Source organism: Carassius gibelio, chromosome A5 (assembly GCF_023724105.1).
Source record: "Carassius gibelio isolate Cgi1373 ecotype wild population from Czech Republic chromosome A5, carGib1.2-hapl.c, whole genome shotgun sequence".
In the NCBI taxonomy this organism is placed as follows: Eukaryota; Metazoa; Chordata; class Actinopteri; order Cypriniformes; family Cyprinidae; genus Carassius; species Carassius gibelio.
Window position 1 is genome coordinate 36,208,261 of NC_068375.1, and position 17,215 is coordinate 36,225,475.

The window sequence follows — 17,215 nt, forward strand, 5'->3', positions numbered from 1 at the left end:
TAAAAATGAATATAATCCTACATTGCATTCCTATTAATACTATATATATACTCTGCTTAATATTGTATATTGCAACTCCACTGTACATTCTGTAAATAATAGCTTCACTTTCTCTGCACTTATATGTATATATTCTGGTTAGATGCTAACTGCATTGCATTAGCTCTGTACTTGTACCCTGCATATTGACAGTAACGTTGAATCTAATCTAATCTAATCTCATTTTTTTTAGAAACAGTCAGGCATTGAGGAAGCATTCCAACATATAAATAGAAACAGGTCTATAATAAGGAGATCTATTTTAAGACTTTAGAAAAATTTCACTGTGCACTCCTTAGTCATTTTTATGCTCTTTAGCTGTATGCTAAAATCATATTTTGTATTTTAGTTTTGTCATGTAGTGTCCTAATAATGTTTATGTGGTTGAATATCATGAAACCTGTTAAGAAGTCATCTAAAAAATTAAAATAAATAAGAAATTATATTTTGCACTTTTAGAGTTTCATCTCCCTATCTGATGTGAGCTTAAGCCTCACAGGTCTTTCTAAGTGTTCAGCTGTGTCCTGTTGCAATAATTCTTCAGATATTAAAAGCAGGAAATGTGTCTTATCAGTTATATCCATTGCTTCTGCATTCTAAGTCTTGCATTCGATGATGACACACACAAACCAGGATGAAGACGAGAAATGAAAAACCCCAGTTTTAACAGGGGGGCAAACACTTCTTCACACAGGGCCATAGTTTTGGATTTTGTTTTCCCTTAATAATAAAAACTTTCATTTAAAAACTGCATGTTGTGTTAACTTGTGTTATCTTTGACTAATATTTACATTTGTTTGATGATCTGAAACATTAAAGTGTGAAAAACATGCAAAAAAAAAAAAGAAAAAAGAAAAGAAGAAAGAAATCCAGAAGGGGGCCAACACTTTTTCACACCACTGTAGCTGAGGCACACTGTAAATACCTTTACTGTATGTGAATGTGAAACTGTCCTGCCTTTAATGAGTGACACTGTAGATAAATGACATTCAGCTGTCATGATAATCAGCACGTAGACACTTGGCATGAAAGACACGCTGTAATGAGACTTAAAAGCGAACAATGACCCACATCTCGCTAACAAACCAAGAACTCAAATGCTCACTGTTCTGCCTGTCAAGTTGCATCTGTTGCCTTTGCAAAAGCACAAGCTCAGTCAAACAGGGTCATGAGAACTGGTGAGGGGAAAAAAAAGTCAGAATTATGACATTAACAGTCGTATTTCTCTCTTCTCTTCTCGGAAATGGGCTTCATTTAGCGATAACACAATTGTTCTACTAACCAATGCATGATTTAAAATCAGATATATTTAGCCTGAAAGAGCACAATGTAAAAGTCACCACATACCGAGCTGCATTGCTTCACACAACTGAAACCGTAAGTCATACAGCTCGGCACTCACACCCACGAGCACATTCACTCTCATTCCTTGAGTGTTAATTTTAGTAAGGTGACGCAAAGCCTTGAGGCCCTTCCTAGGGTAAACATGCTAGGCCTGAAGCAGGTATTCCAGACCTGAGGTTTCACCCAGGGCAGACATTCCCTACAGACCACAGAGGGTGAGACATAATGGTGCTGCCATTTGATTGGAAAGAATAAGTGTTCATTCAACATGAATGTAATGACAGATACACAGTGGAATCAGTCCATATGAGGCCACAAACGCTTACACTAGGAATCCTCCTTAAGTTCACTGCATTAGATGGTGCAGTGCATCGGAAGTGACACACTTACTAACCAGCTATTTTTAACTTTTTTTCTCTCAATACTGAGATTACATACCACGGTTCTGTTTTTTTTTTTTTTTTTTTTTTTTTCTTTGAAATAAAGTGTAGGTTTTCCTGAGTAAGTTCTGCCCAGGTTGTGATGAATCAAATGTTGGTGTAGCATGAATGTAGATGGCGCTTAATCATGCTTGAGTCACTGATGTGATTCTCCACTGAAAAAAAAGGTGCAGGATTTACTTTGAAACAATTTTCACTCAGAAATTGATGGACGATTTCACAATTTATTACAAAGAAACGACAAGTGACATTTAGAATTTTTATACACTAATGAATCAACTGAATATGGAAATTGTGACATCTAAATTGTTCATATTAAGTTCTGTTCATATTAAACTGTGCGCATAGATATGTCAATTATGTGATGCTGTATTAAGTTATTCAAGAAGAGGGTTCATTTGAAATACAGTGTAATAATGTGCGCAATACAACTTTTCTGTGATGAACATGTTTTCAAATGTTTTATTTATTTTTATTTATTTACTTTATGCAGCTTAAAAGTCAGGAATGCTTGGGACACACACAAAAGAAAGAAATTGAAGTTATTTAAAAGGTCTCATATAATATATATATTATATGTCCTTGTACTGTGTTTTATTTTTTCTTTTGTACTGCTAATTTTATTTAATTGTTTCAAAATTTTTGTAAACCTTGTGTCCTCCAGAATCAAGTGAGGACGCTATATGTAGCCTAACGTTACACAAATATACAGGGGACTTTCTAAAAAAAAAAATCAATCTATCAATCAGTAAATAAAAAAAAAAAATAAACAGTTTCTTAAAAATCAATCAATCAAACAAACAATCAGTCAGTAAGTAAATTAATTAATTAAAGTCATTTAAATCTAACTTGTGATCCTATGTGATCCTATGATTTTTGGTTTGAAAATATATATATTTTTAAAATATTTGTATTTTATATAACCTTTATTATTTTCTACTGAACTAGGCTATCTGAAGTCAACCGTACTTCGCTCCCTATTGACATTTGTTGAGCTCATTTATTAAGTTAAATAAAACATTGGACTTTTTGGTGTATTTTCCGTCTGCCTCGAAGGTGTGGCTATTCTTATGGGCGTCTCTCAAAAGCAATATATATATAAACTCTCGCTGAAGTTAGAGAAGTCACTTTTGACAAGGCACAGAGCAACTAACGCATACTGAAACTGACCTGAACTAGCAATGTACTCCAGAACAAACAGCCTGGTCTTCTCACTGCCAGCGAACACTTTCTTCCAGCCGCAGTCGCAGTTTGAATTCAGACCGATGATGCCGCCGCGCAACACCGAGCCGGAGATCTTCACTTTCGAGCGGATCCCGGAGCCGCAGCAGCCGGCGTTCCCTCCCCGCGGAGCCCCGGTGCGCCCGCGCAAGAGGAACACGCGCGTCATGTACCCCTCAAAAGTGCGCAAATATCTGCCACCGGCCGAGAAAAGCCCCGCCAAACGCTGGCTGATCATCCTGTGCCTGGTGGTCTTCATGCAGATCTACACTGAGGAGGGATCCGTTGAGACCACGCAGAGTGAAGGACCGACTTCATACAATGTTCTCTCCTTCCAGTCTGCTGACGAGCAAACCAGACAAATGATGGGCAACTGTCCCAAGGACTCGAGCCTGGTGTCTCATCAGCAGCTCAAGTCCAGCAGCGAGGAGCAGAAGGACATCTCTTGGCTTCTGAACACTACATGCCCGAGCTCAAACTGGGAGGAGGACATCAACACTCTCTACCAGCAGAGCAGGAGGAATGGATACGTGGTGGCCCTTCTCTACCCAGTGTACCATAGACTTGGTGCAGAAAACTGAACTCAGAATCAAGTCTGTGGACAAATCAAGTTCACTGAACCTTCTTGAAAAAGAAAAAAACAGCCTCCCGTGGCACCCAAGTCATGCCTGAAGAACCCGGCTAGACTCCACAGAGCGGGACGAAGTGATGAAAAACACAAGCTGAGGAGACACCTGATGGACTTGAATGACGAAGAAACTTTAGAATGGAATGAAACTTGAACGGCTCATTTAGATGTTTCACTTGAAGTGTACAGATTTACCATGTAGCCTCACAAGTAGACCTGTTTGTTGTATGTCTAAACTCATGAGGGTGTCGCAGTGACCATTTGTGTTGCTGAACGCTGCCACTCGCACAAATACTTGAATCTCACATTGAAGATTTTGATGAGTGTTAAATGAAGAAATATTTGTTGTAGCTATTTATTTAATGTTATTTATTTATTGTTATTTGCTTATTTATTGCCTACTGTCTTGTGAAATTAAACTGACATTTGCATCTTCAATTCTCATTTACTTTTTCATTGTCTTCTTGAAATATTATTAGCTGTGCTGTAAAATACAGTGAAGAACAAAACTGAAACAAGAAAAATGGACAAATATTTGACTTGTGATGACGTGTATAAATGCATTAATATTTATGCCGATATGGCTCTTTAAAAAGTGGATTTGATTGAAATGTTAGAGCAGAAATACTTTGCTAACTACTCTACTACAATTATGAGAAACATAATATTAACACAAGCTATGAATATTATGAGCACTATAAAAATGAAAATGTTTGTGGTACAATGATTTTCATATAATAAATACATTTGAATTAATCACAATAATGTTTTTTTTTGTCATTTTTCACTTTCATTACATGATTGCATTCAGAACATACACTGCAAAATGTTTTGCCAGGTAACTTTAAAATGTGGCAAGATCAAGATTAGGTTACATGAATAAAGGTTGTTTTAAAAGATCATGCCTAAATATCTATTTAAAGTAAAAACTGGACATTTTTTTAAATGTATCATGAACCAAACCTCTGACATATTCTTAAAAAAGACATAATGAGTAAGTTTTTATGGGAAATACTGTGCTTTGTCACTCATATGCATCATACCATAACTTGGAAATGGATATTAGAGAGAAAATAAATAAGGAAAATCACCAGATCATCAACAGTCATGCAAAATGAGATCAACAGCTTATAGTTGACACATTATTCTATTATTTTCTATCATCGATCTTTACTAATTAGAAAAAAACTGCATTACTATATGAGTATTAAAATATATATATATATATATATATATATATATATATATATATATATATATATATATATATATATATATATATATATATATATATATATTACCATTAATAAGTATACCTTATTACATTTAGGTTGAATACAGTCATGTAATGAAAGTGAAGCATGACACAAAACATTACTGTGATCATCGCAGCTTAATACATTATACAAACATCATTCATTATGAATCTACAAAATCTGTCCTCTGTTTTTGTGCATTTAGGGTTGCCTATCAACCTTCTTAACAAATATTAGACAGTGCATGTACTGTATTTTGTCTTCAATATTAGTCTTTAATGATGCTTTAAAGTTGCTTCATACGTTCTTTAAATCTTTAAAGACTAAATTATATTTTTTGGTATAATTGATTAAAAATGTTTCATTAAACACACATCCTGGGCCTTACATGTTTCCATCACTCTTTGAATGACTTCATGTCAATTATCAGAAATCTCCTCTAACTTACTAAATAGACACACACAAATACATACACAGTATAAGCTCTCATCTGTCATATTTGTATTTGCAAGTGTATATGACCTGGCGGAAATTGTGGTCAGCAGCCCACAAGGAAGCCCTGTGGGGGATTGCCCCGATGCACTTCCTCTCCAACACGCATAAAAAAGCATTTACTTTCCACAGCCACAAATTTAAATAAGTGATGTGGTTTACATTTGAACTCGCCCACACCAAACAGAAACTCTGCCTGTGCAGGCAAACCTCCTGCTTTTCCATGTTTTGTCTTTTCATCCCTGCCGTCTCTCTCTGAATGCATCTGTGAGCTGGCATTCCAGAGCAGTGAGTCAAACGGCACCACAGGCTCTGAATGAATCCCGCCTACTGCCCCGGCACCTGAGAGCTACTATATGAAAAAACATGGAGAGAAAAGAAACAAAAAGTAGAATTCCTTCTGTGGTCAAGGTGTGCTCGGCCTGTTATGGCTTGATCAAAGACTGTACAAAAAATCCAAACCTTACCTTGACACATACCTGTATGCCCACACAGAAACACTGGAGAAAGCCACAGGTGATCTTCTAAAAAATGCTACATGACTATTAGAAAAAAAATTGCATGTGTCATTTCCAGTTTATAATATCAAACCTCAGAACGACCTTGAGTGTGTGTAGAGATACTTTGGTCTGCATAAACTCAGAAATGATGCTGTTTAAGCGTTTTTAGCAATGTACAATCTCAAAAGTCTCATTTGCAAAGTTTGTCCATTTTCAATGAGAGCGCCATGATCATATTAAATATGTGGCACAAACATTATAATATTTTTGCATGCTTTGATGTAAAAATAGTTCATCTTATATTTGATTTAAGTTTCTTTAGTTATAATCTTAAAAATAACATTTCCTTATTTCTATTAATGGTTGCATTAGGAACCTTTAACATCCATGGCATCTTTTAATTCCACAAATGACTCCTTTACTAGATTTTTAAAATGTTCTTCACAATATGGGGAGAAAAGAAGAAATGTTCTCGGAAAAGTTATTGTGGAAGCAAAATATATGCCAACATTCTTGCATAAAATGTTTTACTAAACTAAAATTCTTTTTTTTTTAATATATATATAAGTGGAATAGAAAAAGTGAAAGATAATCAAATATATAAGGAAGTAATTATTCATTTAAATGATTGGTTTCAAATTACTGATGGATTTTTGCTGTTCCTTTGAACTTTCGATTCAACAAAGAATACAGAAAATATGAGAATTTCATAAAAACATTAAGCAGCACAACTGTTTTCAACATAGATAATAATAAGAAATGTTTCTTGAGCAACAAATAAGCATATTAGAATGATTTCTAAAGGATCATGTGACACTGAAGACTGGAGTAATTAATTGTATCACAGGAATAAAAGATACTGCAAGAAAACACCTATTTTATATTGCTAGAATATTTTATAATATGACTTATTTTATTGTGTTTTTTAATCAAATAAATGCAGCTTTGGTGAGCATTTCTTTCAAAACATTGCAAAAGTCCACCAACCCCAAACTTTAGGAGTTTTTATTAGATTTGACGTCTATATAATAAAATAAATAAAAATCCATGTGAATATGAATTATGTGAAGTATTTTTTCTTAGAAATCTTAAAAATCAGCAGCAACAGCATTCTTTTGCTTGTCCTGAAACCACTACAATGTGAAATGTGCTGTTAATGCATCATTTGGTTGTCATTTCTACATGCATATACTTGTGGTATTTTCAGATGCATGTATGGCATTGTTGAAATGATTTTGAGATCTGAAGGTGGCTAATTAAGAAGAAGAATGAGAATATTGCTTCATGCTGATGGAATGATCAAACTAACATGTGTGAACCGATACAACAAAAAAAACAAGGGCTAACTTTATGACTGTAACGATTGTTCTACTGTATGTAAAGAATTACAAAACTTCTGGAAATGATAAGATTCTGTTTAAAAAGGAAGGTGAGAAGAATCTGAATAAGCTGTGAACTGAATGATTGAAATCATTTTGGAAGAATGGCAACTATGAGTTTAGACAAAGGAGCACAGGAAGGAAACTGATGTAATCGTGATTATTTTCAGAACTATGCTTTGTTGCGTAAGGTTTCATAATTTTCTACATTTGTAAAACCACTGAGACTACAGGTAACCACAACCTGAGTTTCAGGTGTAGAATAAAGACCAAAATCATCAGTGAAAGGTGTGTGTGAGAATTTCTGGCATGGTTTCATACACCACTGTCTCTCTCTCTCTCCCACACACACTCTAGTAAATTACTTTTAATTGGTTAATGTTAAGCTCCCTTGCAAAATACTGTAATAAATTGAACAGGACATTTCATACAGTAATATATAGTACTGTAGAATTTACAGTTTTTGAAAGTGAAAAACCGTAAACTGACATTCCTAGAATTCCCTGTGGCACTTTCTGTTTGATGTTTTTTTCATTTCAAATTATTATGTTCCTTAGTTGTTGTTCTTATTTCTATCTACGTTACCATGATGGTGTTTAGTATTTGTACAGAGGACACTGCATCCTCTATATATTAGCATTTACTCCTCAGCATTTGGAAACGCTACTTGAGATGAGTTATAATTTGGCTTTCTCATCCCCAACTGTGTTTTTTGGTAGCTGTCAGTGTATTATAAAGAGACAAAATAGATTTTTAGTAATTCACTAGGTTGGAATTTTAATGTTATATCAGTTAATGAAATACAAAGTATAGAGTTTTCCTGGAAAATATTTTAGGCATTCAGGGTACCGTTTTGAATTGGTTCCAGTCTTTTTTAACTAATAGGATGTTCTCTGTCTGTATTGGAAAACACACTTTCATAACCGGACATCTTTCTTGTGGTGTTCAGCAGGGATCTATTCTGGCACCAACTCTGTTCTCCTTATACCTGCTGCCATTGGGTTCCATCTTTTCCAAATATTGAGTATCATTCCATCTATGACACCCAATTATACCATCCTTTTAAACATAATGATTCAAGTTCCATAGAGATTCTGCTAGCTTGTTTACATGAAGTGAAAATGTGGCTTACACATAATTTTTTAGCCTTAAATGAGAATGAAACCAGAGTTATGCTGTGAAATCGAAGTTAAGTGATTCATATGATTTTGGTGATCTGGACCTTGGCAACTTAATCTCTCATGTTACTCCATGTGTGAAAAATCTAGGTGTGTTGATTGATTCAGGTCTCATGTTTGATAAACAAATTAATTCTGTTGTCAAATCCTGCTTTTATCTTGCAAGTAAAACCAGCTTTTCTTTCTTAAAAGATCTTTGAAAAAAATTATCCATCCATTTCTTCACACCTATTAATTTGATCGTAATTTCTCCCATTTTAACTTCTGCAACAGATTGTACATGAACTGGATACAGATAAATGTCATGGATGTGCATTGGATGGTATCCAGTGGTAGCAGATAGATTTTTTTTATTAAATGCAGTGTGTATGTATAGTCCAGTGTTGAACTGTTTAAGTTAAAGTGCAGTGTGTGGCATACCATATTGTGGGAGTATGCTGTAGGGTGTATTCGTTTTGACAGTTCATTAGTCTGATAGCCTGAGGGAAAAAGCTATCCCTCAGTCAGCTAGTGCGGGATCGGATGCTGTGGAGATATCTTCCTGAGGGCAGCAGAGAGAGCAGACTGTGGGACAGGTGGCTAGAGTAACTGATGAGCCTTCAGGGTTTCATTATGCACCGCCTAGTGTAGATGTCCAGGTGGAAGGGAAGCTCACCTCCAACAATGTGGCTGGCAGTTATATAGTGCATGTGTAGAATGACCTGAGGATGCTGGGGCTCATTCCAAACTTACTCAGCTGTCTCAGGAAGAAAAGGCGCTGATGTGCCTCCTTCAGCACTGCATCAGTGTGTGTAGACCAGGTGAGATCCTCACCTGCTCCTCACCCGTTTACCTGCTCCACATGTGTCTTGTCGATGGTGATGGGTGTGTGTTCTCTGCTCTGTCTCCTGAAATCCTCCACCAGCTCCTTTGTCTTGTCCTCCTCTCTGTAAGCAGTCTCATCGTTGTCGGTGATCAGGCCCATCACCGTTGTGTCATCAGCGAATTTGACGATGACGTGTGTGGTTTGATGCGGTTTGTAATATCAGACATTTGTTTCTGGGAATACCAACAGGGAAATGAAAAGAGATACAGTAAACAAGACAGATCCACAAGATTAAATTTTCTGAAGAAAATGTTTCTTGGCTGAGCAAAATTCACTGCCACAATGCTACAATTGCAAGAGTAGTCTAGGATGGAATTTAGAACTACGGTATCATGTCTGCTCTTGTGAAGTATGATTTCTTCTCTAATTACACACTTATGACATCTCATGTACAGTAAAAGTCTTCTTCATCTGGAAGCAGGGCAGGAATAAACCGGTTAGACAGATGTATATCCTACCGGGGTGTTTCGCTGGGCTGGTTTAAACCAGGAGGAGTTATATAAGGGTGAATGTGTCTGCACGGGCAAGTCTGAACCCCGGCCAAGGCATCTAGGAGTGGGTGGATAGAGAGGGAACCTCCTCACCTCATACACCCTTAACACTGTCATCGAATAAAGATTGGACAACTGATAACAGATCTAATGCTCCAGGATCTGTCAGGACTGTTGCTATGGGATTCTAACAACACAACAAAGATCAACGTATAATAGTGTCATAGTAATCACTCCGATGAGTTAAAAAGGTTTTTATTCGTCATATTCAAAATAAAAAGGTGAATAACAAAAGTAAGGAAAAATATACATATGTTCTAATGTAATGTGATGTAATTTCCTGTATGATATAATGGTCTTGTTGTCACATGGTGACAACAATGGTGCCTGTATGTTACATCACATTGACTTTAACTATTTATTATATTATTTATTAAATAATTGATAATATTAATCATCATTTATATGTGTTATTTTAATAACAATGGTTGTTCTTATTCTTGCATTCTTTACCAACTTGACTTCACATCCCATAATTGAAATGATAATTGCATTTATATGATATATTTTTAAAACAGTAATACATCTAAACAATAAAAATATCATCAATCCATAAATAATCAGCAGTCTGCTGATTATATTTATATTTTCATGTAAATATTATGTACAGAGTTTTTGACAGCTGAACAATAATAAAAAAAAAAAAGCTGAATTACAAATATTAAGTCACTAGAACTAACCCAGAATCTCAAACTAGAATAACCCAGAACCTGCTCTTAAATGTTTCTTAAACCTACTGCGGTCAAAACAGATCACGGGAGAAGATCACTGGAAAAGTTTTTCATATAAGAAAAGACCTTTACCTTGAGCTTGTTGCACATTTAAACAATCTTTAAAACCACATCTATCATACCCCATCTTGATCCTAAGAAATAAACAGTCTGGTTCCTAGAAGAGAGTAAAGATCTAACTTCTGTAAGACTTTAACAACTCCAGTAGATCACTGTAACAATGCCTTCCAGATGTCTGGTGGCGGAGGGAAAGTGTCAGCCTAAATATAGGGTGATTGTGATATCGTTTCTTCAGAAGAATGAATGATAAGGAGGAAGTTTGGCAGTAAATGATGTAAACTGAGCAGTAGCGAGAGAAACTTTGTAAACCTGTTAGCAATCTCACCTGCATCTCCTCTCACCTGTCCCAAAACAAATCATAACTATCATACCTGGTCCATGGCAGTAAAAATGTGTTTATATAAACTACAGAAATAGTTTGTTATGACCAAAGTTGTTTTTATTGTGATAATCTGTGAAATTTTGACCAACAAACATATTAAATAAATAAAAACATCATGTCAGTATGCATTTACTGTACATGTCAGTAGACTGGTCTATTAATATATATGATTTAAAAAAGACAGACATGATCAAATGTTTTTCATTGACACATGGTCAATCAAATAATAAAAATAATAATAATAAATGTTAAATTAAAATAGGATTTAAAAAATCACGTCAACAAAATTCCATTATCTTTTTTTACATTAATTTAGATTAAGAAAGGCAATGCCAGGTGTTTATTTTTATAACACATACTGTATCATACACCATGATTACTTTAATAATAAATAAATAAATGTAAGAAAAATATTCGATTAGTTAAAATTAAATAATATTATTCATTAAAACGTATATAAGACACATAAAAGATAAAAAAAAATAAACCACAATACAATTTATTTGTTAATTTTGGTAAAACAAACAAACTAACTAACTAAATAAACAACTAACTAGCTAATTATCTAACAAACTAACTAAATGTAAATTTGGTCTTGAATTTTTTTTCCACTGTTTAGCTTATAATAATAAGTGCTATTTAATGCAAATTCCTATTAAGATGATTGACCCCGTATAATGTGACAACATGCCCCACATCTGGGTTGTTTTTCTGGTCAACAAATAAACAGGTTAAACTGTTAAACACCTTTTTTTCTGATCAAATCTAAGGGTATGTGTCAATACAAACATTTACTTCACAAATCATCTTTTCAAATGCAAAAGCCGCACATTTGACTGAAAAACTCACAAATAATTTTATACAGTGAATCAATTGAACTGTTACAGAAAAACTAATAATTCCTGCGCAACCCTGGATGTGTTTTCCAAACTTTCTCTCCAAGATCAGCACTCTCAGTATTTCCTGTGTTGTCACGGTTCTGCCCGACTGCTCATTTCCTCTGCCTCTCTCTCTCCTTCACACTGGCCAACAGAAGAGAGGAAGTCATGTTGCATCACTCAAGTGTTGTTTAATACAGGCCTTTCCGAAGCATTTCATCATTTCCTCATTAATTACACGATAATGGTCATTCAGCCGAGCTGCTCATGACCGGTTGCTTTGAGGATGAAGAGGTCAAGAAGCCACGATGACAAAGCACTTCCTGTCAGCTGTGATGTTTCTAAGTGGGATAGATTTTGCCGGTCAGGCTGTAAAAACATAACAACTCAATGAATGTCTAGAAATGTCTGTTTTTGGGGCCGTGAGCACTGTAATTCAGCCTATGACATATGCATGCAACAAACTTTTGGTCTTGTATCAATCTGTTATTTTTTGTTTTGTTTGGTTATTTTGACAGAATGACCAGCTGATTTTATGTTATCATTTAAATAAGAAACATGCAACACACATATACATATTCCATATATTCCATGTTATCTGATTATCTGATTGAACCATTAGAACTGTTATATATGTGGAAGTTGACTGAAAAAAAAACGAAATAAGGTTATTCAAACCTAAATAAGGTTGCATTAAATTATTTAACTTGATGTTTGACATATTTTGCCAGTAACACTTTGCAAACTCGAATATCTGGAAATGGATGTTCAGTTTCCTAGCGTTGTGAGCTTCAGTTTAAAACATGCATACAAAATATGTTGTCTTGTATCATGGAGTCTTGTTGATACTTCCCAAGCAATCTTGTGTGCTTCCACAGACTGCCAATAAGTCCTGTTGGGTCTTGCATCACCACTGACTAAATGCAAATTTGCTGGAAAGATCTGTTGAGGAATGTGCCGAGACAGCTGCTGCCCCCAAGACACATTACAGCTGTCAGAGAGACAGAAACATGAGTCTGTGCTGCCCTCTCGTGGACGACATGAGCAACTACAGCGGGAACGTCCTGCAAATAAAAGATTTTTAGGTATTCAAAATAAATGAATAATATAAACCTGTGTGACAATTTTATATATAATTTAACAGATGTTTTTTTTTAGAAGCGTTTTACTAGTGGCCTAGTTACTAAAGGAGTATTTTTTTTGAACAGTTGTTGTATAGCTTACACTTTGGAGTCCTTATAAAATTATGATTTGACATGCTGACCAGAGAAGGGATACGAGATAATAAATGTGCGTTCATGCAAATCTATGCATGGCATAAAAAAAAAAAAAAAAAAAAAACATTTGGCTATTTATCCCGCAGAGGCTCAGCAGTACAGCTTTATTTACTGTAACACACATACACACGAAGGCTATATTTCATATAATTCCCAACGATTTTGCCTTTAAAGAGGACATCCTGAGCTTTTCAGTTTATTCATAATATAATAATATAATATAATCTATAAATGAGTTTAAATAACATACATTTATTTTATTTATTTATAAATAATATGAATGCAATAATATATTTGATATTTTCATAGGCTATATATGTCTATTTTAAGTGAATACCTTGAGTTGATCAGTGTTATTACATCCATTGCTCCATTCTTCAAGCGGCCGGAAGAGGGATGTGATGTAAACTCACATTGGACCGTTTTTTCCTTCTTCTCCTGCAGCGGAGCGGTCGGATCTTCCGATGCATTGTAACAGTGAGCGAACACAAACTCTTGAACACAATGCCTCGACATCTTCTGTAACGGCGCGGTGACTTTCGGATGTGTCTTCGGTGGAATAAAGGATTGTCAGGATCCCGAAAACAGGTGTTTAGTCAGTTTAGAGATTAAGTTTAAGGAGAGTGAAGTTTCTGGAGACAAACTGAAGTCGTTGGGTCTTCTGAACTCTTTGTTGCGATTGAGAAACACTCTTGCGTTCAGACAGATCAGATGTGTGCTGCTGTTGAACTCGAGGTGATTCATAGAGGTTTGAAACTTTGATTTGTCAACTTTGGACGCTTTTGTTAGACACCAAGAGCAGGTTTATCATCTTTCATTTACAATCTATTGTGTGAAAAAAGTTTGAATACATTGACAATATCATGCACATGGTGCTTTTTGATGTTTTATGGGGTTATGTCGGTAGAATGTGCTTTGTGGCTGTTTTTTCACTTTAATGTCTGCTTTGTGTTTTTATTTGTCTCATTGGCGATGAGCTTTATAAATCAGGCCGAAGTGCGCATGTCTTACTTTTAACTACAAGAACTGATTGCTGTTATCATGACTACCTCTAAAAACTATATGTTTTATTTTGGATTTTGCACGATTGATGTGATTAGTGAATGAGTCTTTTCTGAGTCGGTTCACTAACCGGTCTGAACGGTTCGTTCGAGAATCGGACTGAATCAGACCGAGCCACTACTGATCTATAAGTGGTCCGAAGTCTCCGAACGCTTAAAGGGATAATTCACCCAAAAATGAAAATTTGAAGTTTATCTGCTTACCCACAGGACATAAAAGATGTAGGTGACGTTGTTTCTTCAGTAGAACACAAACAAAGATATTTAACTCAAACCGTTGCAGTCTGTCAGTCATATAATTGAAGTGAATGGGAGTCAGGGCTTTGAGAGTCAAAAAAAAAACATACACAAACAAAACGATAGGTCTGTGCAAGAAACTGAACAGTATTTATATTGTTCAGAGGTGAAAAAAAAAACATATGCTGTTTAATTTCTTGCACAGACAATCGTTTTGTGTCTTTACACATCAGTGTATCATCACTAGACGCAGGGTTTAATTTGGTTTTGTTTGTGTATTTTTTTTTTTTGACTCTCAAAGCCCCGACTCCAATTCACTTCAATTATATGACTGACAGAGTGCTGTCAGTCATATAACACGTAATTAAAAGTGTAACTCCGTGAATACTCAACGAAGAGACATGAGAGAGATATCTATAGAAAGTTGACATGTCTTCTTTAAAACTAAACAAGTGCTGCCGAACATATATTCTGTGATAAAGTAATCCATATGAAAACAATGCGATGTCTGTTTTTCATGTCTCCCTTCGTTATATCTAATGTGACCACGCCCCCGCGATGAACGCGCTATTCAGATTCAAACTGAAGCACGCGGCTTGAATACACCCACACAGAAGAAAAAGCAGCGAGACTGTTCAAGTTTTTTATTTTACTGTTTGCTTCGCGGTGAGAGGAATAAGACATAATTCACCCCAAACAGATGCTAACGCATTGTTTACCGTTAAGTTGTGTGCGGAACAACCAATCAAAACTATGTCAGTTGACCAATCAGAACACAGTATGCCACCAAAAGGTGGGGTTTAAGGAAACTGAATCTTTTGAACAGCTTCCCGCGAACCGTTTGGGGATCTCTGAGAATTAAGGTAATTTTAAAATGATATTTTGACAAAATGACAATGTCTTTTGACCTTGGATGGATTTAAACCTAATTTACAGGACTTATAAATTTCGTCCTGAAGGTTTGGGCAGGTGCACACCAATAATCCTTTCAGCTGTCCTAACAGTCCGTTGCAGTCTCCTTATATCTGATTTGTTGACTGACCCACACTAGACAGTTATAGAAGTGCACAGAACCAGCTCAGTTAAAGCTGAGTAAAACTGTGGCATCTAACCCTTCCCTTTTTTATGATGTAGTCAGTGTGTTTGTGGGTGAACTTTAACGGGTGGTGTGTATTAGAAACATTAATCACTCTCATTGACTATTGATAATTTATTAAGAACTGGTGATGATAGATTGATAGGTTGCTGTTTTGAAAAGTGAAAGATCTGTGATCTGTGCCTGAGAATCCAAGGCATTTCATCTCTTTGTTTAATCTTTGGAAAGCCGGTTATAACATCTATTTCCTCTGTGCTTTTTATTAAGTGTGCTGTTTTTCTTTCTCCTGTGATGCAAGAAAGTGTTGTATGCCAGAGCAGAGGTCAGTCGTTGCCTAACAAATGAAAAATGCCTTGAGCCTAACTCATCGATTTTCTCATGCTCGCAGCTCTTGTTTCTGTCTGTGTCTGATTATCAGGCTGTCTGTTCTACGTTTATCTCTGAAAGTTACTGCAGACCATAACAATTGACAGCATCGGCAACAAAACGATTGCTGAAGCCATTTTGAGGTCAATGAAGAGATGGCTTCGATGTGTTTGTTATAGATGCAGTATGAACGTAAAGTAGAGGTTGAGTGATATTTAAGTACCCAAGCAGATGATGAATTAGAGTGAAGACTTCTATTGAAGACTTACATTGAGTGCACGTAAAGCTCATTGTTTACAATTGAGATTTCCCAGAAATAAGAACAAATGATGCTGTTAGTCTAGTCTTGAACATGTTCGTTTTGCACATGCTGGTGTCTTTTTTCTTTTCTGTTTTATATATATATATATACAGTGGGGATCGAAAGTTTGGGCACCCCTTGCAGAATCTGTGAAAATATGAGTAATTTTCAAAAAATAAGAGAGATCATACTAAATGCATGTTATTTTTTATTTAGTACTGTCCTGAGTAAGATATTGTACATAAAAGATATTAACATTTAGTCCACAAGACAAAAGAATTGCTGAAATTATTAAAATAACCCCACTCAAAAGTTTGGGAACCCTTGGTTCTTAATACTGTGCTCTGTTACCTGATGATCCTCGACTGTCTTTCTGTTTTGTGAGGGTTGTGCATGAGTCCCTTGTTTGTTCTGAACAGTTAAACTGAGCAGCGTTCTTCAGAAAAATCTTTAAGGTCCTGGAGATTCTTCAGTTTTCCATCATCTTTACATATTTGAACCCTTTCCAGCAGTGACTGTATGATTTTGAGATGCATCTTTTCAGACTGAGGACATTTGAGGGACTCAAACACAACTATTTAAAAAGATTCAAACATTCACTGATGATCCAGAAGGAAACAAGATGCATTAAGAGCTGGGGGGTGAAAACTTTTGAACACGATGAAGATGGCCAAATTTGTCTTATTTTGTTGAAATATAATTGTTTTCCATTTAGTTCTGCCCTTCGTAAGCAACAGAAGATACTTGTATGTTTCCCGGTGCACAAATTAAGTACAATTTACCTTGATCTTCAAATTCCAAAAGTTTTCACCCCCCAGCTCTTAATGCATCTTGTTTCCTTCTGGAGCATCAGTGAATGTTTGAATCTTTTTAAATAGTTGTGTTTGAGTCCCTCAAATGTCCTCAGTCTGAAAAGATGCATCTCAAAATCAT

At 35.5% G+C, this 17,215-nt stretch overlaps 2 protein-coding genes across 2 annotated transcripts in view; both read left to right on the plus strand.

The window, feature by feature from the left end:
• The first annotated feature begins 2,933 nt into the window (after positions 1-2,933).
• On the plus strand, positions 2,934-4,110 carry LOC128014261 (uncharacterized). Its single transcript, XM_052597689.1, has one exon. The coding sequence runs from the start codon at positions 3,005-3,007 to the stop codon at positions 3,623-3,625; it is 621 nt and encodes a 206-aa protein (XP_052453649.1). The 5' UTR covers positions 2,934-3,004; the 3' UTR covers positions 3,626-4,110.
• Positions 4,111-13,659: 9,549 nt separating this feature from the next.
• LOC128014266 (discoidin domain-containing receptor 2-like) overlaps positions 13,660-17,215 on the plus strand; it is a 33,424-nt gene continuing 29,868 nt past the window's right edge. Inside the window, exon 1 of the mRNA XM_052597703.1 lies at positions 13,660-13,809. The gene's annotated coding sequence lies outside the window, so the exon portion shown is untranslated. The remainder of the gene's footprint in view (positions 13,810-17,215) is intronic.

Coding starts and splice junctions, on each gene's coding strand:
- LOC128014261 (XM_052597689.1), top strand. CDS start 3,005: ATGTACTCCAGAACAAACAGCCTGGTCTTCTCACTGCCAGCGAACACT.